The 25,773-nt window shown below is 37.9% G+C and overlaps 1 protein-coding gene across 1 annotated transcript in view; it reads left to right on the top strand.

The window, feature by feature from the left end:
* LOC139719824 (PAX-interacting protein 1-like) overlaps positions 1-25,773 on the top strand; it is a 56,458-nt gene that overhangs the window by 9,822 nt on the left and 20,863 nt on the right. Inside the window, exons 9-18 of the mRNA XM_071631211.1 lie at positions 58-198; positions 1,367-1,488; positions 2,114-2,298; positions 4,022-4,065; positions 5,357-5,454; positions 6,655-6,772; positions 7,835-8,003; positions 8,622-8,722; positions 10,339-10,549; positions 12,486-12,587. Coding sequence (XP_071487312.1) covers positions 58-198; positions 1,367-1,488; positions 2,114-2,298; positions 4,022-4,065; positions 5,357-5,454; positions 6,655-6,772; positions 7,835-8,003; positions 8,622-8,722; positions 10,339-10,549; positions 12,486-12,587 — 1,291 coding nt within the window. The remainder of the gene's footprint in view (positions 1-57; positions 199-1,366; positions 1,489-2,113; positions 2,299-4,021; positions 4,066-5,356; positions 5,455-6,654; positions 6,773-7,834; positions 8,004-8,621; positions 8,723-10,338; positions 10,550-12,485; positions 12,588-25,773) is intronic.

Raw genomic sequence — 25,773 nt, 5'->3', positions numbered from 1 at the left:
ACTGCTACTCACTGAAACCCTGAAGAAAGGTGGGAATGTTTTCTCCGTTCATGTCAGGCGATGAAAGATGGCAAGCGCTGTGTGACAGCCAGCTGGCTCAACGACTGTCTCAAGAAGAAGGCCATGCTTCCACCGTGGAGGGCACTGCACTTCCCCGCCCCGTCGTACCCACTCCAGCCACCGCTCTGTAAAGAACAGGTGAGGCTGGTATAGGCTTGCTAGGTCCTATACACCTGATGTCACCATATACATGTTCACCGTGTTATTCATGAGCAAATCGTGTTGAGAGTCAGGACTTGAAAGTCAATATTGCAAGTGGGTCTTGATTAAGAACCACAGGGATAGAATGTGATATATTAAATGTCAAGATGAAGAGATATAATTAACGTGTTTTCTGTATATTGCATCTACTAGATCAAAGATTATGTTATATGTTCTCATAAATTAGCCCTCAAATTTGCTCTTGTGTCACTGCGAAATATTGCTAGCCAAATAACCTTTTGTTTGAAAAGTGATGATAATGATTATTGCCATTCCAAAGCATTTGTACAAGATCCAATATCATTACCTAGAGAATATGCACACTTAGATAATTGATAATGACTATTAACAATAAAGTGCTAATGTGCTAAAACATTTTGCCCGTTTGAGACACGATTATATAGTGTTTATGATAGGATACTGTGTAATGGGAAGGTGTGCCCTATTGAACAGATCTTTATTAGCTTCCAACAAGGGTACATTTAAAAACTGCAACTAGTGCATGACTACTAAAGAACAGATTTGCCTCATCAGTGAATACAGTATGTACACCACAGCCAACAACTGCGGGTAACCTTCAACTCCAGCTGACGTTCTTTGGCTTCGTATGTGCTGCATGTAAAGCTGTAGCATGCCCAACTATATCCGAGTTGGACCACCCTTCACAATACACAGTTTCCCCATGCTATAGCATGTCTCAGAGCTGCCAAGTCTCCCTGATTCTGCAGGAGTCTCCCTGAAAATAATGTCAAAATCTGTTCATGTCTGAATAAGAAAATATTAGAATCTCCCTGATTTGGGAATTATTTTTGCCCATTGAAATGCACGTAACACTCAGATATCTCCCTGATTACTGTGTGGAATCTCCCTGATTTGGATGTGGGAATGTTGGCAGACCTGACCTCTTTTTGGAGATAGTTAAAACGAACATGGTTAGTTGTAACTAACTTCTTGTCACAATGAAGTAGGAATGCAGTCCTTAGATTTCTGTATATACTTTACTGTTCAGTTGTAATGAAATTTTGATAAAAGGAAAGGAAACATTAGCCGGTCCTGAAAACTTTGTTATAACAGGAGTGCCCCGTAATAAAATTGCATCCCACAGATTATCGCAGTGACTGGCTTTGAGGGCGGGGAGCGGAACGACGTGAAGACGATGATCGAAATGACGGGAGCCAAGTACACCGGATTCTTCAGCCGGGGTAACACTCTCCTCATCTGCAAAAGGTCAGAGGTCAAAGTTCAAGAAGGATTTGACCTTCTCTGCTTTTACAATGCTCTCTCTCTCTCTCTCCCTCTATTTCCATGATAGAGGTTTGTACATGCAGTACTTCACACTAAGCGCATTTGATATGGTGGCAGTCAGAAATCCACCAATCAGCTTTGAGTGTAACTTGTTACCATGGTCACCACAATTATTGCCACATGGCTGTGGTTCTGTTAATAAGAACATGGATTATCAGTTATAAGATCTGTGGATCAGGTTTTGTGGCAGCAGCAGTTGTGACCCCAAGGCATTCTCTCATTCATTCATTCACTCATTTCCTTTCAGCTTGGTACAGATTTCAGGTCATTATGAAACAGAATATCGCATGATCATCATATTTATCAGAATCATTTTCTCACTGTAAGTAATAATATGATAATTTTTTAATCTTTAAAAGCTACATCAGTATATCCTATAAACCACTTTGCATATTTCATATTGAATGATATAGCATACTGTACTTGGAATAGTTTCAAGTGCATTAGGCACTTTGAAAGCTTTATCATCATGCTATACCAGGGCACAAAATATGAATACCCGTTCTTTTCCGACCCCCCCCCCCCCCCCCTTCTCTTTACATCTCAGACTGGAAGGAGCAAAGTACGAGAAAGCCCAAGAGTGGCGGACGCCGGTCACTAATGTCCAGTGGCTCAGTGAGGTCATTCTTGGGAACTTTGACGCCCTGCACAACTTCGTCATGCCCCGGTACCAGATCTTCGACGTGGACGACCCGTTCAAGCTAGAACATCTCAGGCCAACCAAGCTAATGGGTGAGTGTACAAATGCATTGGTACTGTTCATGTACACGTATGTGTCCTTGCAAATGGATACTGTCTGGTTGTTGCTTTGTATGTGCTAAGGACCCCTGCCTCCTCTTCACCTCAGACAGTTCTTCCTTCTCTCTCTGACTGCCCCCATCCCTACCTCTCTTGCTGTTTCATCTGTCTATGTCTTTCTTTCCATGTTGTTTGTGTCCGTTTTTTTGTTTTGTTTTTTTTTCTGTGTGTGTGTGGGTGTGCTTAAAGTTGCTTTTGGTTGCTCCCATTGTTTTTAACTTTAAATTCTTTGAAGGGTCCATATCCTTAAAAAGTGGGCCACTCAACACACATTTGTTTTAAATAGTGTACAATATATAATGTACATTTGTATGTTATGCACTTGTTTTTTTTTCTTTTCACTGCAAGTGTAGATATGCTCATATTTGGTAATCTCAATGATTTTTTTTTTTTTTTTGGGGGGGGGGGGGGGGTAATTAATATAAGTCCAAGAAATTATGTGATATTGGATGTGAAATTTGAAGTGACTTAAATTCAAGTTGATGTTTGAATTTAGAAAGAGGAGAAAAAAAAAGTGTTGCAGCGAGGAAAATGAGACGAGTGGCCAAAGAGAATAGGTAAAGAAAATGAGAATGCCAGTGGAATTGTCAAATAAGTAAATGTCTTTGAAGAACCACATTCATCTAAGAGAGTATGTGTATCTACTTTATGTGATGTTCAGTGAACCAACAACAAAAGAGAAAGTGTCAGGGGTAATGAAGGGGTTTACATTTCCAGATCTGAATGATTGCGTGATCAGTGAATGAGTTTGACATTCACCTGTGTGTCCAGGCATGTTTGAAATGTGCAAAATTGCAGGATCTGACTGACCATGTGTGACTGCAGCAAGTCCAAAATGCCTGTGCTAGTCTAATTTTTAACATTCTCAGATTCGTGAGGATCACAGAGCTACTCCTCTTATAAGAGCTCTACACTGGCCACAATTTGTGAACAAGATTTTGCTGATTGTATACAGAGCACTCATTGGTCAAGCCCCTTGTTATCTGAACTACTAGTGCGTCAATCTCATAAACACACTCACAATCTGTGCCGTTCTAAAGACACTCTTCTTTTACAAATCCAAACAAACAAAGCAAAAATAACATCAGGAGACTGAGCATTTGCCTTCACGGCTCCTAAACTGTAAATGACTTACCTTTAGAAGTCAGGAAATCCCCAGCTGTAGCAGCCTTTAAATCAAGACTCAAGACACATTCTTTTTTTTTTTTTTTAAGCTGTGCCTTATTTTCGAGCATATTGGAAGCATTTGCAGCACAGAAGTATGTACATTTTATTGTGCTTTATGAATTGATACGATGATGACGATGATGATGATGATTGGTGACGATGATGATGATGATGATGGTGATGATGATGATGATGATTATTATTATTATTGTTATTATTACTGCTACTACCAATAAGGCTTTCATTTACTGTAAAACGCAATATTTCTGCAACATGAAATATACGCGAGTTGTCTCTAACATTCAATGCATATAGTGTAGGCAAGAACTTTCGCATGCATTTTTAATTTCATGAATCTTGGCTCGCGAAACTCGCGGAATGACAAATGCAAGCGAACATTCCTTGGTTTTACAGTACCCTCTTTGTCATTTGAATGCTAGCCGGAAACTTCATAGCATCACTCTATTGCTTTGCTCTTCCTATTTTTCAGAACCATGGACAATTCCTCTAAAGATATCACAGTCCATACGAAGGGTAAGTTGACTTTGTTAAAAGATCTCAGATATGATGTGTATTTAAGTTTTTCCATAGCAACCCATCCGTTGATAGAGTGGACTCTGCTACAATGTACAAGAAGGGCTCGCCCATGAAAACCATACACAACAAGGAGCATGCGCCTTTACCTGGATTTTTTTAGTGTTTAACTCTTTATGCGCCACGTTCGCACGTCCGACTCTGTCGACGGCATGCCATCTTCGCATAAAATTCTGCTCAAACTCACAAACCTGCCAAAACCGATCGATAAATAGCCAAATGTCACAGTACAATGAAAGCGTTTCTTGTGATTCCATTCTTCTCACATATAGCTTGCATTTAAAGTGGTGATTGACCTGCAAGTATTGTTCCCTACTGGATTTGCATGTAAATTCTAGTAGGTTTTTGTCACTGTTTTGTAAGCAAAAGTAATAACTTTACAGTAATGTAGCTACTGGTCGCTTGAAAGAAAAACAAACATAAATTTGTCGTACAATTTACATCAAAGCAAAACTTGGCATTGTCTCTACAACTTTGCTCACTACATGTCCAGCTTAACAAAAATCTAATATATAAAAGTTACTTAGATGTGAAAAATAGAATGTTTTCCCAAAGCATGACTATGTTGGTGTCTCAGAATAATGTGGCACACAGGGGGTTCCATCATGGCACATAAAGAGCTAACAAACACCCCAGCACATAACAGCAGACTTCTGATCAAATCTTCATCCTGTCCTGTCATGCTCATTTTGAATTTAAACATAGATTTATATGGCGTTTAATGCCATTCTGTTGTAATTCAATCCATATAATCTCCAAATTAAATAATTTAAAGGGAGGGCGCCATAAAAAGCTTTTTCCACCTTTATTGCAACTGATTGACAATTTATTCATTTCACCTTTTAATTTTATTATTTAAAAAAATGCCCATGGTGAGCAAAGACAATCATCACAACTTGCAGTTAGCATTATAGGTAAAAATACACATTGTACTAATCATCCATAAACAGTTTTCTGTAGATAAAACTTTTGTATGATGAAGCTAACTTGCAACTTTGGATATTTTTTTTTTCTATGCAGAAACCAGACATGGAAATGAGAAAAAGATGTGGAAAAGACATAAAGATGAGAGCAAAATTTGTCATATATCTTAATCCGTCAAAAATAAGTCCTGAGTATACTCGGGCAGGTTCAATGGGGGAAGTGTGTTATAAACAAAATCAGCTTGTCCTCAAAAGGTTATAACAAGAAAGTGGAGTTTAACTTCTATCACTTTGTTGGTCTTTAACAGAGCTACATCACCAGCATCGCCCAGAAGACGGCCAACCTGGCCAACGGCAAACGGAAAGGAGACCCTCAATCTCCAGCCAGTGCAGCCAAGAAAATCAGGTGGGAGAAAGAGAGGGAGAGAGAGAGAGAGAGAGAGAGGAGGTTTATGGAGAGATAATTCAAATAAAAGAAAGAACAGTGAGATTGAAAGAGAGATGAGAAAAGCTATGGTAGGTAGATAAAAATAGAAAGGAGAGAGAGAGAGGGAGGAGCAGAGTTTGAGAGAGAAAGATTGAGGGAGAGAGAAGAATTGAAATTGAGGGGGGAAGAGATGCAAAGAGAGAGCTGGATGGAGGGAGAATTAAACAAAATATGAAGGGAATGCCACAAAAATTAATTTTTCATGAAAATTACACATTCCATCAAAATGACACTGACATAATGTTAAGGGTAGCAATTATTCCCCCTGCTATCTAAAAGCGGTTAGTCAAGTGCTCTTTCATTATGCTAGAAAAGCGAATTTTTGTGGAATTTTCCTTACATTTTCTTTATATTGTTGTCCACACATACGTCATAACCTCTACTAGTCTCCTCATCCAACACCAAAACTTTAAAAATTCATAACTTTTGAATTGATTGTCCGATTTTCCTCAAACTTTCACTGATATGTTCTACTAATGTTGCTGCTTACACTCAATTCACATTGCTCTTTGGGATTTGCTTTCCTTTAAAGGATGATAGGTCAAATGTTAACAACAACTTCTGAAAATCCATCCATTGCTTGACCATTCAATTGCAAAATTACATACATTTAACTCGGGAAATTGTGGACTTTATGAATATTATTCCCACCTGAGAGGTCTCTGAGGTGAAAATTTTTGATTTAGCCAGCTCTCAGCTGTACATTGCAGTTTGTGTTTCTTTGTTGCCAGGAGCTATTGAGGGTCATGTCCACAGCTTAGGTTTAAATCTGAAGGCAAAAGAGTGTGTCTAGAGATACACCCGTTTGCCATAAAGAGATGCATGAAAATGTTGCAGTTGTTCAGTTTTGTTGGCAGAAGGGTGTATCTAGATAAAACTGACCCTAGTTGTGATGTGAAAAGTGTGAAAAACTAAAGATTGTTAACTGATAACTTTTGAAATATCAAACAAACCCGAAAGCAAAGTCCTATCTGCAACATCCATGTCTATGACTTTTAGAGCAAAATGCAAATGCAAATGCAAATATCATTTTCTCAATTTTCATTTCTCCCAGTGTGGAGGTTTTTGCAATGTTACAACTATTTAAGCTTCTATTTCATTTTCAATTTTCTTTATCAGGAATATGATTCAGATGGATGATGACTGGGATGTCGGTACGCCAAGAATTGCGCCGGACAAAGCTCCTCGCATCATGTTCACCGGTATCGAGGTGGCCCGCATCGCTGACCTCTCTAAGGTTAGCTGAACATGTTCAAATAACTTGGCTTGGAAATTGCATTAAAATATCATTGAAAATATATTTTAAATTGATATCCCTTTAATATTCCATTGAAATTTCATTGAAATTACTTTGGAAAAAAAATGAAAGTCCCATTGAAATTTCTTTTGAAAGTCTCTAAAATCCTGTGAAAATTCAATTGGAATTGTATTGAAAAGTTATCTACACGTAATCCCATTGAAATTCCATTAAAACGTTATTGAAAATTCTTGGAAAACCCATGGAGTAACCCCATTGAAATTCAAATGGAAAGTTTTTGAAATCCCGTGGAAATTTCGTTGAAATTCTATTGATAGTATTCAAGAGTCTTTGAAGTCCCACTGAAATTCCATTGAAAGTTCATTAAAAATTAATTGAAAAACCATTGAAAACTATTGAAAATCTCATTGAAATGTCTTTTGAAAATCTCTGCAATCCCATGGAAACTAACACTTAAATTCATTAGAAATTGTAATGCGAGTCCCATTGAAATTCCATTCAAATTTCATTGAAAATTCTTTGAAACCCATTATTTTATCCCATTGAAATTTCATTGCAAAGTCTCTAAAATCCCAGTGAAATTATATTGAAAAGTTTTTGAAAACCATTAACCCAATGAAGACGAGTCCCGAGTATACTCGGGCAGGTGTCTATGGGAAGTGCATGTTGTAGCAAAATCAGTCCGTCCTCAACAGGTTTAACTTTTGTTGAAAGCCCTTCCAGGACAGCTACCACTGGTGACAAAAAAGTGTTTTCTACAAGATTTTTAAGGTTAGTGCTGAAAAACATAATTTAGGAAGGCCGGTGCACATTTGCATGTCTGGCACTCTAGAGAAAAACTGTCTTTGGTAGTTTTTGCAGTGTTGATGTTGCCAATTTGTAGAAGGACACTTTGCAAAAGTCGAAGTACCACCATTTCCAATGTGCATTCTCAAAGTCCAGAGCCATATAACCATTGAAGCCAGTCAATTCTGGCATGGTAAATTGAAAAAAAAAAAGTCCATTTTCCAATTTTCACTTGACTGTGTTGCCAATTTGCAGAAGATAGAAAAGCTTGGAGGCCGCATCGTGGATAGCATCACACAGTGCACGCACCTCATCACCTCCAAGATCATGCGGACCGTCAAATTCCTGGCGGGCGTCTCAGTCTGCAAGCACATCGTCACCCCATTGTGGGTAGAGGAGAGCTACAAAAGCAGATGGTTTCTAGGTAGGTCAAGGGTCATAGGTCACTGAAAACCACTGATCTCTAAAAGAGGTATTTTGGATATCACATTGGCCCATTTGCGCTACACAAACATGTGAAGCCACTGTGCTGCCATCTTACTAGGCACACCCTATGGGGACTTGCGCACACTTTTCGGCTGAGACTGTCACCAAGATCATGTGATGTTGTGAGCTCCTCACACAAGTGCATGGGTGATGTGCCTGTTAAGATGGTGGCACAGTGGCTGCAAAGGGATTGACCTGTGAGACATCCAGATATCTCCTGTAGAGATCAGTGGCATGACCAGTGTTGTCATTTAGCCTTTAGCCTTCGTTTTAAGCATTTAGGGGTCACATAAAATGTCATCACTTAGCTAGGTCATGTGATTTTTGTTGTCTCAATTGAAAAGAAAAATGTTTGCTAATTCATTCTAGTCAAAATGATACGTTGTACTTTGCTTTGTATTTTAACTTGTTGAAGTTGAGTCGTGAGTATACCCGGGCAGGTGTCTATAGGAAACGTGTGTTTTAGCAAATTCAGCTCGTCCCCAACATGTTAAAGTAACAGTTTAGGTTCAAGGTGATGAGGAAACTATATTTTCTGTGCTCTCTTTATTCCTAGATGTGAATAACTTTGTGCTGAATGATCAAGAGATGGAGACGCTCTTTTCCTTCCAACTCCGAGAGTCTCTCGTCAGAGCGGGAAGACAGAAACTCTTCAAGGTAAATGGAATACTCATCTTTAATCTAATTAACGCAAACAGAAGGAAACTGACCAGAAATGAATATAATTTATTTGTGGAAAAATTAGCAAAGAAAGTGGGGGAAAAATTGAATCCCATTTTCTTTGCTCCTTTTTCCACTAATGAATTATATGAATTTCTTGTCAGTTTATGTTCTTCTGTTTGCGATTGTTGAATACTAACGAGATAAGAGATAATGATCCCTTGCATTTATCCCCAAGTTCAGTTATCCTTCGGGTTTATGCCAGGTTTATGTATGTGCGTGTGTCTTCCACACAAACACACTGCTGTGGCTTCTGACCAATCGAGCATTAAGAATGAAGGGTTTCTGGGACGAACACTGTACTAGGGCTTTCTATAGCTCAGTCGGTAGAGCACCAGGCTAGCGATCCGGAGGTCTCGGGTTCAAATCCCGATGGAATCCCATTTTCTTTGCTCATTTTTCCACTTTTGACGAAATTTCATAAAGGTGGAAGTTAGGCGGAACCACTTCTCCGGGTTAAACACCTTTCTCTTTGTGATGAATAAATGAAGCGGGATCAGTTAGTGAGGATTAGGGTAGGAGTTTAAGTTATGGTTAGGATTAGGTTCAGGATAAGGATCAGGGTTAGGGTCAGGGGAAGGGTCTGGGGTAATTGCCCAGGGGGTAATTACTCTAGACCCCATCTTAGACATAGATTGGGGGGCAGACGTGCCAAGGATAGTGCAAAATTACCTCCCTTCCTGTGTTTTACTAACATGTTGACCAGTTGAGGCATGCACAACAATTACCAGATCAGTTTAAGAAAGGTATAATTGATAAAGAATAAGACAGAAATAGACGTGAAAGTTTACTTTTGTAATTTTCACTTTGCCATTTTGAAATCACATCAAAATAAAAATTCTAAATTTTAGCCTTTGCTTGGTGTTGTTTAGTTGTAAACTTTAATTGTTTGTAAGTATGCAACACAATTTTAGAAATTTTCATCTTACAAGTTTACCAAATTCAAAAAGAAAGATACAGATGTGCAAAAGTCTTTAATATTGGCACGATCAAATTTAGCCTCTCATTCTATGAATCCAAAACCAACACTAAAGTCAATTAGAAGCATTTGTCAAATGGGCTTGAGATTCTCTGTAATGAAATTGCTCAATTATCATGCATTGATTTTTACTGATCCACACTGAGCCGTTCGTCCAGTCAAATCCAAACACATGGCGCATACCGATGTACCGGTGCATGGTTGGAAAAAAGGTTGAATTTCATGAATTCATGGGCCCATTTTATAAAACGAATGATGTTGATCAGGAGAATTGGATGCTCTAGTTTAACTTTGGAAACAGTTTAAAACCTGCTTGCAGCGCTCGTGGGTTTAATCAGTTCCAAAGTTAAACTTGTGCATCCAATTCTCACCAAACCACGCTGACTTTGCATCATTTGTATATTAATCAATACTACTTTAATCTCCTTTTACTCACCCCTGCTCTCCCTACCCCCTTCATTCCCATCTCCAAACCCCCACTCCATTTCTGTCCCCACTCTAAACTCTCTGTTACTCTTCCACCTCACTCCTATCCCTGCTCCATTAACACTCCCTCTCCCTGTCCCCTTGACAGGATGTAACCATATACATCACGCCGGGCGTCAAGCCGGGGGCGGACATGATGAGGGACATCGTTGAGTGTGCGGGGGGTAAGCTGGCCCCCTCCCGCCCCTCCCTGAGGAAGATTAGCCACATCCAGAGCACCCTGGGTAAAGGGGCCTTCGTCGTGATCAGCACGCCGTCCGACATGCCTCTCTGCAGAGACTTCTTTAGTCACAACATTGGTGAGTTGATGTGATGATGATGATAAAAGTGTAATGATGATAATGACAATGATAATGATGATGATGATGATAATACTAGTAATATCTTCTCTTGCAGTGAAAGAGTTTGATTGCAAAAGAGGTTAAGCGCCATTTCCAAATATTTTAACCCGTTGAGGACAAACTGATTTTGCTACAACACAAATTTCCCATAGACACTTGCCCGAGTATGCTCGGGACTCGTCCTCTACGGGCTAAGGGAGACCTCTGGATGATTTTCAGACTTTTAGACTTGAACAACTATAAATTAGTGATACTGGGTACAGAGTTTCAGAATTTATAGTGATTGGGATGAGGAATAAGAATGTTTTCAAAATTTGTAACAAATTGTAATGAACAAGGATGATGACATGACAAGGTCACCGTAAGAATGCATGAGTTGGGGCTCACAGACGCAGAACAAAAGAAGAAGGCATGCATAGAATCTACACTTGTGAACTTGTTTAGCAAGCAGTATTGTAATGGAATTACACTGCTGCATTTCTGAAATACAGTGTATGTGAAGGATCTATGTCGTCAACACTGTTCAGTGTGATTTGTTTAAGATTTTTCAGAGTATTGGTTTCTCTGCTCAAGGATCACATTAAAATTCCACAAATCTATACATGGAGCTATCGATTTGTGTACTACACGATTTAAAATTATGAAAATCGTCTGGAATGCCCCTTTAAAGTAAGTCAATAATCAGATAAGGTGAATTAAACCATTACAACTAATTTCTCCCTTGTTGCATTGATAAGGAATATTCTGGCCATTGTGATACATATGTAGGAAGGTATCATATTTTATCAATTTATTTGTGTTTTAGCAGATCTAATTACAAACATCTCAAATCGACAAGAGTGGAGTTAACTCTTCAACTGATACACTGAATTCTTTTTCTACCCTGCCTGTTAAAACTGTACCCCAAAAAATGTTGCTGAGAAGTTGTCAGTAGGGTAACTTTTACCAAATTGTGCCCTAGCTAGTAAGGGTAATTACCCCGACATTAACCCGTCAACCCTTCTGTTAAAAACACTCGGGCAGTAAAATTCCTTTGATACACTCGACACGCACGCAAAATAGTCCAAACAGAATAAAACACTACTCGCTGATCATGTGCATAGATTGTAACCACACCCCCCTCGCGCATGAACGGGTAGGTTGTTATGGAAACCTACCCGAGAAGGTCTGTTAGCATGATATCCCTCGCTCTCTATCCTGCAGTTTCATTGCCCGAGGGGAGAAATTTTGTTTTCCAGACATTGTCCAGAAGATGTTGGGGTAAGATCTGTTAAAACAGACCTCCAGGTGGCCTTTGACAGGCACTCTTTAGGTTAGAGGGATGTCAGTGTGAGAGGGGGAAGGAAAGAGGAATTTGAAGTCAGACTTATGTGCCTGATAGGGAATGAAAGGTTTCTTGGGAAATTACACTTACCTGATTTAATCTCATCTCAATCATTTTTCTGCCGAAGATATTCTAGTTAACTCTTGTCTGTTTATTTGTATTTGTCCGGAAAGAAACTGAAATGTGCATATCATCATTTGTTTTTTTCTTTGATTATATTTCATGACTGGAACTTGTAGAACTAGTACAAATAGCTCGGAAATACAATTTGTCAAAGGTATGCCAGGGCTGCACACTAAACCATTTTTTTCTACTGGTCCGACCTGTCTGTCCGACCAGTAGGTACCTAGTTTTTCCGTGTTTTACTGGTCCATTCCTGAAAAAGTGACTGGTCCAACAGTGAGTTTCACTGGTCGTGGACCGTTGGACCAGTGCCAGGGTGCAGCGTTGGGTATACTTTGTCTTAATATGTAGCATTTTATGTCTGATGAAAATAAAGTGATTGAAGTAAAAGAGAAAATCAGTATTCATTTTGTGCTTGTTACTTCTATGCCTTTGTATTTTCTTCAGACGTCCACAATGCTGAGTTCATTCTGACTGGAGTACTCAGGCAGCGGCTGGACTACAGATCATATCCTTTGACACACTATGAAGATCAGTTGTTTTTACTTTGTGGCTTTTTAACCACTGATCTCTTTAAGATGTATCTGGATATCTCATGGGCTTTTTTTACGCCGTACAAAGAAGTCAAGCTGCTGTGCTATCATCTTAATAGCACCTACAGAATACAGAACACAGTACACTTCCGTTATAACACACACGATTATAATGAAATTGCAGTTCCAACGTAGTAAAAATTGAGGTTGTTACATTATTTGCTCTATGTTTTTTATTGTTTATTTGTTCAGTTATAACAAAATTTTGTTATAAAGAGAGAAAACTGCTGATCCTCATGATTTTGTTATAATGGGAGTCCACTGTATTCCATTCAGTGATTCAAAATGCTGTGTTAAAGAACTACTAATGTCTCAGAAATAGCAGTTTATGCCCTGAGGTCTCTACATCCTGAGTACATTGTATTCCTGACAATGAAAGAAGTCTTCTCTTACCTAATGTGGTCTAATGAAAATGTTATGTGAGGGGGAAAAAAAAGAATATTATTTATTTAAACCTTCTTTGTCGTTCAGTTTTATTCTCTTCTATATATTTCCTTGACTGAAGACTACATTTCGATTTGACCCAAGTGTTTGATGGAACTCTCATCTGTGTCTGGAGGCTACATTTAAAGCTGAATCCAGTGTTTGACAGGACTCTCTACCCAAACTTGGGGTTACAGTCAGATGTAAACCATTGTTTTACAGGAATCTCAGCCTTGACTGAAGACTACATTCAAATTTAACACCAGCTTTTTTGAGGAAACTCTTGGCCTGGAAGAGAGACTACATATTCCCCATATTGTGATTCTTATCCACTTCTCCCTGGACCCTGCATGTTGCTTGACAAGTAATAGACGGCTGATGGAGAAACCTGCAGCAGCAATGATCCCATTCTTCTACACTAGACACACACACACACAAACACACACACACACATGCATGCTCTGTTCTGCTACAGAACTAAACGCCAGCCTTTTGCAGCGGTCCTGCAAAGTGCTAGCTAGATAGTAGACAGCTAATGAGGAGCAAAAAAAAAAAAATTGTTCAGTTTGTTCAACGTCAGGCTCCTGCATAGGCCCAGATCCCCCAGGTAACTAATTTCGTGGAATGCAAGAGAAGATGTTCTTCTAGATCTCGGCATCAGTAGCTTCTCACCGCAGCAATTCACAATACCAGATGCACATTAAAAGCTGCAAACCTGACAGGAAACGATACATGTGGGACTGAGACAGTGCACGGTCAATCCAGTGATCATCCTCTTGGACTTTCTGATATGGTGAAGTTATGAAATTTGATCATGTGTACAAAACAGAGAGGCCAAATTTATTTTGTGATAAGGGTTGGTTAAAGAAAACAAGAAATGTATGTATTCATTCACACAAGGACAGGTCTGTCCTGCTTAACCTTGATAAGGACACAAATTTCATGGATGAAAAGCCCCAATGTGAGTTCGTTGAGAAGTGAGAAACTTCAGCTACAATTTCAAGTTGTAATGTGAAATCGTAGCTGCCCATTGTCCCCACTTCAGACGGTGAGAATATTTTGGTAGTTAAACAGTGTGTTCATTAATATCTTAAAGAAATACAGAGCTTAGTAAGATGGCATTTGAATGGACACATTGTGTGCCTGGTCCACTTGACTCCATACTCAACTGCGAGTAAAAATTAGAGCCATTCTCTTTTGTTTGGGTTCATTAGTCATACACAGTTCGCTCTACGTAACATAGATAAGTACGGTTACGTGCGTGGTGGACTGAAACGATCATATCGATCTTAAGTAGATGGTGATGTAGTCTTACACTGTGGACAAGGCAACTTGTTGACTGTTCTGTGCATTCACATGCAGGCTCTTTTTGGCTATCTAGCTGAGCAAACTTGGCTCTTTTTTTCTTTCTTTTTTTTTGATAAGATCTGTATGTAGTAAGCAGAGCTAGCCAGGGGCAACAGTCGAATCAAAAGGCCAGTTGAGATTAGCACTTTATCCATTTTTGACATCGCCACCATACAAGGCGGTGCTGTTTGAACCCATTGATTCTTCATAACCATTCCACCAAAAATGTTGCCAATTAAGTTCATCATTTATTCATTCATCCATTTCTGCCCCCCGGGATTTTGTTCATTTGTTTAATGTTGTCTAGTTTTGTATTTTGTTTGCTTCTTTGTTTCTTTGCTTACTTTTGCTTTGCATGCTTTCAGTGATGATAAAAAACACTGAGTCTTAGACTTTGGATCCAGCCTGTACGTTCCAAAAGATAGAAATTTACCTTGGGCACGTGATCCTCTCTAGCCACTCGAGGGCCAGAGAGATGTAAGATCCACACATGAGTCTGTGCGTCAAGGCCTCTCTTTGTTTGCTGAAGACTCTTGTGCCATTTTGAAGGTAACTACTACATACTGGAAAAGGATTTTCAACATTTAAGCATTTTTTCTTTTTTGGAAAAAGATCTCTAAAAACTTCTTCAGGCAGTAGATGATGGGAGATTTACATGTAATTCGTGGTCATTTTTTCTGGCATTTATGACCTTTTAGCTGTCATGTGGCATTGTTGCCATCTTCAACATGCGTCAATCCATACCCTCTGTGGGGAGTGTCCATTTTATGATGTAAATATGTACATAGATTTATGAAGAAAAGAGTGTTTAACATGTTTGTCATAATGCAACCTTTGTTGTTGTTTTTAAGACAGTAATTAAAAGGCAACGCAATCATGTAAGAATTCTTTGTGCCTTCAGTTTGTTTACATTTGTACATGAAAAAAAAAAAGAGAAGGAGATATTCACTATAATAGAAAAGACGAGATTAGATAGATAGATAGAGAGAGAGGGACTGAGAGAGAAAAAACAGACAAGGGAAAAGGAAAGAAAAAAATTAAAGCACACACACACAGACACACACACAATGTGATGTTAGTCTGGCGTTCCATAATTACTAACTCATACGTAAATGAAGAGAGCTCGGTTAAGAAAGAGAAAAGCTTTCAATAGACAGAAGACATTTCCGTACAAAGCGATAATAATGCTTGTTGGGCTTTTGTTTAATTCTCTAGTTTCAATTTGTTAATATGTATCATATTTCCGTAATGTGTAAGAGCGTGAGCTAGTGTGGTTTCGTCTTATATTGATGTTGCTATTTTGTAGAAGCCTGTCGCTCATTGTGTAAAACCGCAAATTTTGGCGCGAGTAATTTTCCAACCCCAGACGGGGAAAATTAATCTCTCATAGTTTTGATATCGCGGACGGTCACGCCAATTAAGTGAAAAGGGAAGTGGTCAAATATACTCACATTACAGGACTAGCAAATGCTACGAAATCTTCAAATAACACAAACAATTAGACCCCTACAATACGTCATTGATATCAATATTATTACGAAACAATATTACAAATAACGAGGGGAAAGAATCGCGCGCTATTATTTTCGCGGTAAATTCTTGTAGCGAGAAATGTGAGTAAATTTCAACACTGCGAATATTCTCCACTTGTACAGATCCCTATGGGGCAGTTGATGTCGTAACAGAATACGTCATGGTCACACACACACACACACACACACACACACACACACACGATTGCCCTCAAAAAGCACCACTGACGTGCTTGATCCAATGCATATCATTCGCCCATCGCAATCGCCAATGATGCGTCAATTTTCCACGTCAATTTTGTTTTTCAAAAGTATAGGAGAAGCGTTGAATAAAAGCTACGTTTACATGACTTTGTAGGCCACTTCTTGCTTTCCACTGTCTACTTTTACAGGAAAAGAATAAAAGAGAAACAAAGAAATACAAAATCTTGTCGTTGAAAAATTATCTATTAATGATTCATTACTAATTGATTGATTAATGAATATCTTTGTATAGTTTATTTTCTTTTTTTTTCCCAATCGAGGGAGGCGGACAAAATCAAAGACACACTGAAGGAAAAGACCGTTAATGAAGAGGTCAAAGTTTAGACAGTCTATGGATGGCATCTAGTCGGAGAGCACATGTCAAGAATATCCTGTTCAATCTGGAGGAGAGGGGAGAGGGGGGGGGGGGGGGGGTGAGGAGGGGGAGGGAGGTGAGGAGCATGCACAAGCGAGGGGGCGCAGTCACCAAACGAGGGAATTCAGGGTATGGGACGGCCAGGGTATTCCCCTCTCACACGAGGGATATTTGCAGTTCTAGATTATTAAAATTCAACAACTTGGTGCGCACGTTTTGGCGGAGAATTTCCTAAATATTCCGTTAAAACAGTAAGAATATGAATATTCAGGGCAACGTGAACGGCTAACTTGTGATTTGTCACCTCCCGATTGATGGAGTAGGCCTATGCGCCGATTGTGTACTTTAAAAGTTTATGGAGATGGACAAATTGGGTATAAGGTGCGAGTCCCCCTCCCATACAACGAGATTTTGTTCGTTGTATCTCTTTGTTGTTGTTGTTGTTTGTACTGAAATTCACCGACCTGATGCATAATTTTAATGGAATATTTGGAAAGAAGTAAAATATATCAAAATGTATATCGTTCCGACTCATGGTTAAATGGTGGTGACCGCATTCCCATTTCTATGAAAAGAAAAAAAAAATACGCAAAAAAAAAAAGGAACATGACCTATTTTATTGTTTTCTCATTCGAGATAATCATTGTGGAAACAAAACGGAATTATTGCACGCCAAGTCAGGAATGAAAAAAAAAAAAGATAATCTTTGAAATGGTTTCATGTTTAACAAGAAAACTGCTTGCCTCTTACAACATTAACATTATGATTGATACTCTCATACTCGTATTGTATTAGAAACTTCAAACCAAATTCATGCCATCAAACTTTAGAATGAACACAACTTCACGCTACATCTTGATGTGTGCCTTCCCAATATTTTTATTTTCGTACACGTTTAAGAGTAGTTGTTGCGACACTGTCCGTAAGACCACGGAATCTGAGTCTGATTCTAGTCCGGTTGTAAGGTTATATCGTTAAGCAGCACAAAGAATTAATTCTTATCATCATTGCCTACAAGTCCATCAGGTTTGGGCGGTGGTTTTGCTCAGTTTCGCGCCAAGTCTCCCAATCATCCAAATAACCCGGGTTCGAATCCACCGAGTCTAGTTGAACAATGACGTGTGCAATCATACCCTTCCCTCTAATAAGAGGCAAAACACTCTATCTATCGGATAAGAAATTAAAATGGAGGTCCCGTGATTGTTCATGTCTCACGCAGGGAAAAGATCCCACTTCATTAATCCATTCATTGTAAAGAGCAGGTAGCTAAGGCGGTGAAGTTGTCCGCCTACCTATCCAAATTTTTAAGAAAAACGGGCGAGTAATGATGCCGAGTCGACAGTAGCATTGACTAGCAATTAGCCAGTTCACAATTGGAACTCGCCTCAAATGATCTCTCCAACCACAGACTTAGCAAAATATGGAATGGTCTTCCAGAAGAGCAGTTGAAAACAGCCATGCAGGAAGTGATAATTTACTTGTTAGTGCTGCATGAATGGCTTTGTTGATATTGCCGAAAAGAGCGCACATTCACCAGTAAAAACCAAACAGCACGTGGTTTATTCACAACACAGCTGTCAAGAAGCCCTATATAGGTTTTGAATACCTCAGCTGCAAATCCATTTCAAGAGTAGGTCTGCAATGACCTTTGTCTGCACATGATCAGATTGGAACTGTGAACTGGCTTATAGTCAGCAATTAATGGTATCAAACATTATTCAATACGAAGCTTTCTTTTTTGCGAAAGAGAAGAAGAAGACGATCTTAGGAAAGAACTAAAAGCAGTCGGTGATGACCTGAAATAAAATCAAGCAGACAATTATACAAATTATTGCATTCTGAATGTCTTGGAAGTTTGTAGTTTCCCTTTGCAATATATATTCATAATAATCTGACGAAGATGACGCGACTTTGCGTGCAGTTAATGGCGAATAGAAACCAATACACCTTAACAACATTATGGCCCTCCTTAGCAGACGATCATCCAGCGTCTGGGCTGTACTTGAGCATGTTGCTTTAATTAGAATCACTACACAATTTCAAGCAATATTCCTATCTTTAAAACCGAAAGTATTGTCTTATGATGTAAATTTAGCTCTACTCTCTATATAAGCTTCCCTTTTATCCGTTTCTTCTGTTTCATTCCAGATTGCATTACAGATTTTACAAGGAAAGCCTAATATTTTTTTCAACCTTTCTTCACAAAACGAACATTTATGAATACTATTTTCATCTGGTATGTACAGATGCTTATAAAAAAGTCCTATTTTGTTAAACGTTATGACTGAAAAAATTAATTGCTCTAATTGATATTTCCTTAGTATCGTTATACTGTTTCAACTTCACCACTTTTATATTGATTATTTTAAGTTTCATCTTAAACTAATAAGTATGATCTTGATTGTCATTACCAATATCGGTATCATAAAGGGGCAGTAATACTATGTCTCTTATATACGTTTGCATTCATTTACTCTATCTGTCAAAATGTATGTAATTTTATTTCGAACAAGCGCAATTCATTAATGTCAATATTCGCATTGGAGAGAGAGAGAAAAAAACCCGACCAATCAAACAAACTAGACAGTACTGGGGCATAGTTGGCTCGCTGTATATTTTTTTGATCTTTATCTGGTAACTCAGTGTAAACTCACTGTGTGTATGTGTGTGTGTGTGTGTGTTTGTGTGTGTGTGTGTGTGTGTTTGTTTGTTTGTATCATTTGCTCGTACTGCAAAATAATCGTTTGTGTACTTCATTGTGATGTGTTTGATTTCATTCATTCGTGTGTGTGGTGTGTGTGTTTTTTTTTTTTTTGGTAGTTTGTATGTGTGATATAGGGCCTACTGTAACTATTGATGTAATTCAATTGTATTTTCATAATTGAGTATATGAATATAAGAACGACCCAAGTCCATGGAAGAATTTTTCGAATAAACTAAAAAAAACTTCATATCTTTTTTTATTTGTCCAATAATATTCTATTTAACTGTGATGGGAAGGCAACATTGTATATACAAATTAGAACATATATTATTATGACAATTATCATTTACATTAATTGTGGAGAGGCCATTTTGTGTGGTGGACTTGGGTCGTTCTTTGATTCATATGGACTTGGGTCATTCTTTGATTCATATACATGATATTCTGCTATAGAGATGGGAGAAGGATGAGAGAGGGCGCTATTATATGAATGTAAGAATGACCCAAGTCCTTCATTCTTACATTGATATAAGATTTAACTCATTCATTTCAGGCACTTCCGGGGGTAATTAGGATTTATCATTTACACACAAGGTGAGTCCATGCATAAGCTACAATTTCCAATGTCAAACTAAATTTGGCCAAAAATTGGACTTGGGTCGTTCTTATATTCATATACTCAATTATTACGTATTTGTCCCCTTTGAAACAAGCATTGAATACCTTTCAGAATTGTTGGATCTTTAATATCTTATGAACCGTTTCTAATTATCTCGTATATATTATCAAAAAGAAGTGCTTGTTGAAAGGGCTTGAGATCCACAAGTGGAAAACGAATTCGTATCATTTTTTCATCATATCACGAACTGTATAAGCCCCAAAGTAAAAATCAATCATTCCAAAGTAAATGAATACATAGCAAGTTTTGTTCACACTCCCGGAGAATTCTTATCGAGGTGAACGTGAAACTTCATACAAATTTGCATTATTGCCCCATTGCTTGAAATACATACATATATTTGGATGCGCCGTGTGGTTTCGTTGCGAAACCAGAAAAAGGGAAACATCTTGGCTTCATTCTTCCAGACGGACCTCTTTTTTTTTCTTCATCAAAACAAAGCAAAACAATCAACAACAAAAAAGCAGAAGAATATGATTATGAAGAAGAAAGGAATAGGGAAAGTGAGAGAGGGGGAGGAGGCTCGAATATGACCATATCATCGGATGAGAATGACAAGGGCGTTAAGTTGTCTCGAACACTATGGGTTTAGTGGCAACTTAACGCCCTTATCAAAGTTCCAGTCACCCGACGAATGTTCTATTTTTAGGCCTATTTTCTATGAAGGTCAAGTTTCTTCCGACTTCCGACTTTTCTTCCGTCTCCGTGAAGTTTCGATGTCGTGAAGTCAGTGAACACGATGGTTTGCCTAGGGTATTCCGTGACAAGGGGTCTGGACCGCTATCGACTCATAGAGCAAAGCTACAGAAAAAAAAAAAGTTGAAGAAGAAACTAAAGAAATAATCGAAACTGTCTTTAATGAGCGATTGAAAGCTTACCCGCTTTTGTGTTTTGAACACAGCTCCAAGCGACCACAAAACGGAAAGACACTGGCACTGGTTGGTTTGTGTTGAATAGTACATGTAAATGTAGGCTACATAGCGGTTAACAGTTACCCAAAATAGAACAGAACTTCATCTAGTATTTGGAAAGACGTCTTACGAACTGTTCGTTGCCTTTGCTTGATTGCCTACACTCCACCCTTCTCTCAATACATTGTGTTCCTTTAAGTCTCTGATTATGCTTAAGATCTATTTATGTCCGCCTTTCATGGTGATTCGGCCTACTATCTTAGGATGATGAAGACGTTTGAAACGAGGATATTATTCTCTCATTTACTTTGTTCGTTTTTTCTTTCTTGCTGGCGATTACAATGGCAATCTTATTACCATAATCCTCATAACCAACTTGGTATTGATCCAAACGAGGCCACAAAGTTAAGCCCACATTATTCTCAGGTGCTGAAGAATTTCAAAATCAAACTTCCCAGGCGCTACAAGAACTTTCCATAATTATGTAAGCAATTCTTGTTGGAAATTACACCATTACCATAACACACTGTGAAAGTAAGTGTTTGGCTGACGTCCGCAAACCCCGCAGGTATATGCAGTTATCTTAGTTACTGTACTCTGTCTCGTTGCACCATTCTGGCCCGTATATTATGCATTGTAGTGAGTAATTCCCCTTAATGCTTATCAATATGATATCATTTATATCCTTTCATTTCATTCGTTCCATTTCATTTCATTTCATTTCATTTCCAAATCTTATAAAAAGGATCAATAATATGCAAAGAACAAAGGAACAATACAAGGTAACATTTTGACCAGAGACACAACACAACAGCTGAAAATTTATAATATTTGTCTATCGACAATAAAGCAAAATTATAGTTGTTGTTTTTTTTTTCGAATAATCTCGTATATATTATAATAAAGAAGAGCTTGTTGAAAGGACTTGAGACCCACAAGTGGAAAATGAATTCGTATCATTTTTTTATCATATCACGAACTGTATAAGCCCAAAAGTAAAAACCAATCATTCCAAAGTAAATGAATACATAGCAAGTTTTGTTCACACTCCCGGAGAATTCTTATCGAGGTGAACGTGAAACTTCATACAAATTTGCATTATTGCCCCATTGCTTGAAATACATACATATATTTGGATGCACCGTGTGGTTTCGTTGCGAAACCAGAAAAAGGGAAACATCTTGGCTTCATTCTTCCAGACGGACCTCTTTCTTTTTTCTTCGTCAAAACAAAGCAAAACAATCAACAAAAAGTAGAAGAATATGATTATGAAGAAGAAAGGAAGAGGGAAAATGAGAGAGGGGGAGGGGACTCGAGAATGACCATATCATCGGATGAGAAATGACAAGGGCGTTAAGTTGTCTCGAACACTATGGGTTTAGTGGCAACTTAACGCCCTTATCAAAGTTCCAGTCACCCGACGAATGTTCTATTTTTAGGCCTATTTTCTATGAAGGTCAAGTTTCTTCCGACTTTCGACTTTTCTTCCGTCTCCGTGAAGTTTCGATGTCGTGAAGTCAGTGAACACGATGGTTTGCCTAGGGTATTCCGTGACTAGGGGTCTGGACCGCTATCGACTCATAGAGCAAAGCTACAGAAAAAAAAAAGTTGAAGAAGAAACTAAAGAAATAATCGAAACTGTCTTTAATGAGCGATTGAAAGCTTACCCGCTTTTGTGTTTTGAACACAGCTCCAAGCGACCACAAACCGGAAAGATACTGGCACTGATTGGTTTGTGTTGAATAGTACATGTAGGCTACATATAGCGGTTAACAGTTACCCAAAATAGAACAGAACTTGATCTAGTATTTGGAAAGACGTCTTACGAACTGTTCGTTGCCTTTGCTTGATTGCCTACACTCCACCTTTCTCTCAATACATTGTGTTCCTTTAAGTCTCTGATTATGCTTAAGATCTATTTATGTCCGCCTTTCATGGTGATTCGGCCTACTATCTTAGGATGATGAAGACATTTGAAACGAAGATATTATTCTCTCATTTACTTTGTTCGTTTTTTCTTTCGTGCTGGCGATTACAATGTCAATCTTATTACCATAATCCTCATAACCAACTTGGTATTGATCCAAACGAGGCCACAAAGTTAAGCCCACATTATTCTCAGGTGCTGAAGAATTTCAAAATCAAACTTCCCAGGCGCTACAAGAACTTTCCATAATTATGTAAGCAATTCTTGTTGGAAATTACACCATTACCATGTAACACACTGTGAAAGTAAGTGTTTGGCTGACGTCCGCAAACCCCGCAGGTATATGCAGTTATCTTAGTTACTGTACTCTGTCTCGTTGCACCATTCTGGCCCGTATATTATGCATTGTAGTGAGTAATTCCCCTTAATGCTGATCAATAAATCATTTATATTCTTTCATTTCATTCGTTCCATTTCATTTCATTTCATTTCATTTCCAAATCGTATAAAAAGGATCAATAATATATATTATAGAACAAAGGAACAATACAAGGTAACATTTTGACCAGAGACACAACACAACAGTTGGAAATTTATAATATTTGTCTATCGACAATAAAGCAAAATTATAGTTGTTGTTTTTTTCGAATAATGAAAGTCTGTGAAATAATTTTATCAAATATGGAATGACATTCCAAAATACTGGCCCCATGTTTAAACCTGTGTTTTGAAGCATAGTAAAGTTAGAAATATACAATTTATTCATCTATCTACTATCACAACTATTCTTAGTGTGAATAACTATCAAGAAACTTTGGCTAAATATTTGTATATGAACACACACAACAGAGTACAAAATGGATATACAACTGTGTTTCTTTATTGCATGAAATAAAGAACATACTGAAAACAAATGTTAATGGTCATGTCATGGTATAAAGGTGTCTCATAAAAATTACCGCAAATATGATGGGGCCTACGTAGAATTTAGTTTGCAAAACTGTAGGTCCGAAAATTCAAAGGTAAGGTTATAAAAATTACTGAAAATTGATATGAATGTCTTTACCACCTAAAATTATCCCAAGATTCAAAATTAAAGGGTGTGTACAGTTCTGGTCGAGGTGAAGATTTAGCTTTTAACGTTTTGGAGATATTCAGAAACCATTCTATGAGATGTCAAAGAGCATGCGGTTCTAATGGGTATTAAAAGTTTAAAAAAAAGTTAAAAATCGGTTTTGAAATGGCTGAGATATCGAAAAACAAGGTGAAACAAAGAGATACTAATAAAGTTGGGGCAGGTCGCCTTTTATTATAAGCACATTTTGGGATATCTCATCCATTTGAAAACCAATTTTCATCAAGTATACGTTGAATTCTTCTTAAAATTACATGCTCTTTCATATTTCATAAGACGGCTTTTCATTATTTCACTTAGGAATGTTCAAAACATGAATCCCTACCTCAACCAGTACTGTACAGTCCCTTTAATGTTGAAGGATGAACTTGTATGTAAGACATGTTGCTTTGATGCCTTTTGTACGAGAAATAAATCCATCCCAGCAATAAAAATCCAGACACACACACACACACACACACACACACACACACGAATCGAGGGTGAAAGAACAAAGGAAACATAAAATATCTGCTTAAATTTAGGTGGAATAGTGAAAAAAAAAGTTGCATTTCAATTTATGAAACTTTAGGGAGCATAATAGTTTTGATTATCATTGCAGACTATTGATTAAACTTTTCCATTCTTCCAAACTGTTAAGATATCCTATTTTAAAAAGCCAAAACTATAATCTGAGATCTAATGAGGCGACTGGAGCAACACGGTGAGAGAAAGAGAGTTTTATAACAAGCTGTATTAAAAGGTTCGAATAACGTTACTCAAACAAATTTGAAGGATAATCAAACAAGCAGCACGGCAAAGTTTCAGCAAAATCAAAGATTTATGACATCATAGAGTTTTCGGATCAAAATTGTATACGTTTGGTTTATGTAGAAGTACAGATTTTAACTCTTTTGAGATAATTGGAAACCACTTATGAAATATGAAAGAGCATTAATACAGAATTTATGCTCATTTGGTGAAAATCAGTTTCGAAACGGTATGATATCCAAACACTAAGTAAGGCAAAGTGGTCGCAAGGAGTTAAAATCTGAATCTCCTTCGCAACCCTAAACCATACCAGCCCTTTAACGGAATAAAGGTGCAAGCCTATACGTCGTATCTATACATAAAAGCTAGGTGTAGCTACGATGATATTAGATCACAACTTATATATCGGTCGGAACTCCCACGCAATAATACCCTGAAACATGCCGAAAGTATCAGATGTTTGATCCTGAATGAGCAACCGATAATTACCGGCTAAAAGTCACAGTATTGCTATAGATCAGTACAGTAGTAGACGACTTGACTTTGCTGCAAAGAATACACACACACACACACACACACACATACACACACACACACACACACACACACATACACAGACATATATATATATATATATATATATATATATATATATATATATATATATAAAGATGACGAAGTAGGCTATCAATGCATTTTAGTCAAACAGTGCTATTTATAAATATCACTGTTGGACTGAGATGCTCACTATCCCTTCGTCATCTTTTCTGTACTGGTATCAACACGCGGACTACAAACATCATAAACATATAATTATGGTTATATGCACATGCATTGAAATTCGTTATGTCTTTACTTTGATATCGAAGCACTTACAATGAATGTAAATGTATGCTTGTTTTCTTTTTGTTTTCTTTAATCAGGGATCTTTCTTATTGTTAAAGCTCCTTTTTTTTCATATTCATATTCCAAACTACTTAGTGCCATTTCAACTCTTGTTTCTTTCCTAAAGATCTGATCATTATGCATATAATATACCTGTATTTGCATGTTTGTGCAGGTGAGTGTAAGTACATTTCATTCATATACGATACTATTCTTTGATTTTTTTTTAA

The sequence above is a fragment of the Diadema antillarum genome, unplaced genomic scaffold, assembly GCF_040938485.1.
Source record: "Diadema antillarum isolate AM-2024a unplaced genomic scaffold, OU_Dant_1.0 scf00000115, whole genome shotgun sequence".
Taxonomy (NCBI): Eukaryota; Metazoa; Echinodermata; class Echinoidea; order Diadematoida; family Diadematidae; genus Diadema; species Diadema antillarum.
The sequence above is the reverse complement of the archived record's forward strand: the minus strand, read 5'-3'. Positions and strand labels throughout refer to the sequence as shown.